Raw genomic sequence first — 1,181 nt, 5'->3', positions numbered from 1 at the left:
CAGGAGATACTCCAACTGAGGCTGCCTTTGTGGGGCCTAAGACTCTGGTGATTTCTGGGCCCTCCAGGGGCATTACTCAGCCCACCAGCTGTCCACCCCCCACTTCTCCATTGGAACCAGCAGGGAAGAGCCTAGAATTAAGAGGGCTGGAGCTCATGTGTCAGGAGCACCCAGGTGGGGGTCTGGGTGGCACCCACCCCGCCATCAACAAGAGAGCATGTGGAGCCTGGGGAGTGGCCAGGCCAGGTGTCCAGGAGGCCTGTGGGCTGGGGGCTGCAGGGCTGCAGGAGGCTGTGGTGGGCAGGGGGTCTCCTCCCAGACCCCTCCCCACTGGGGGACTCACATTGTAGGCGTTCTTGATGAGCTGGACCACGTTGCCGGAGTCCTCGGACAGCTCCCCGACAGCCGACTTGGGGATGATCTCCGTGAGTTTCTGTTGGGCAAGACCAGGCACGGTCCAGCTAGAACCTGGTGCCACAGGAGCCTCTGCCCCAGGCTCCCACCAGTGTGAAATGGCCCCACTGTCCTCAACACAGCTTGCCACAGCTCAGTTACAAGAGCCACCTTCAGGATGGCACTGGCAGGTGACAACCAGCTCTCAGGACATAAAAAGCCCTGAGCTGAAGCTCTGCTGGCTCCTGTGCTGTGAGGGCTCCACCCTGGTGCATTTCGGGCTAGTGGCCTCCCCAGGCAGGGGAGGGGTGTGTGGCCGCACCAGCAGATGGCCTTCCACCGCACAGGCACAGTAGGTGAGTGGCCTGAGAGGATGGACCACAGTAATATGTGGTCAGTCATCAGGAAGTGGTAAGTTCCGGGCCTCTTAAAGCATCTACACAAAGTAATTTTAATAATCACCGTGTTAACCCTGTGACAAGCAGCTGGGTAGGCCAAGTCTGGCTGGCCTGGGATTGTCCCTGGGGTAGGCGACCAGCCCCTCACTGCACATGGCCCCAGCCAGCCTCTCCCTGCGCCCGCACCCACCTTCGCTCAGTGCAGGGCCTGGGCCATTTCACAGGAGATGTTTAGGTTACTTCATCTTCCAGGAACACACCATGGCTGCCAGGTCCTGCCTGGCCCTAATCCCCTCTCTGACTCCCCAGAAGGGATCTGGCCCCTCCACAGGCTATTAAGCACCACCACAGCCTGTCTCCACACCTCCTCCGGCCTCCACTCCCATCTTA

At 60.2% G+C, this 1,181-nt stretch overlaps 1 protein-coding gene across 1 annotated transcript in view; it reads right to left on the bottom strand.

The window, feature by feature from the left end:
- LOC100965552 (integrin beta-2-like) overlaps nt 1-1,181 on the bottom strand; it is an 18,259-nt gene that overhangs the window by 9,769 nt on the left and 7,309 nt on the right. Inside the window, 1 exon segment of the mRNA XM_023518108.1 lies at nt 344-549. Within this exon segment, the coding sequence (XP_023373876.1) occupies nt 344-549 (206 nt within the window).

This window comes from Otolemur garnettii, unplaced genomic scaffold, assembly GCF_000181295.1.
Source record: "Otolemur garnettii isolate 467f Iridium unplaced genomic scaffold, OtoGar3 scaffold00128, whole genome shotgun sequence".
NCBI classification, from domain to species: Eukaryota; Metazoa; Chordata; class Mammalia; order Primates; family Galagidae; genus Otolemur; species Otolemur garnettii.
This window is presented reverse-complemented; position numbering and strand designations above follow the sequence as displayed.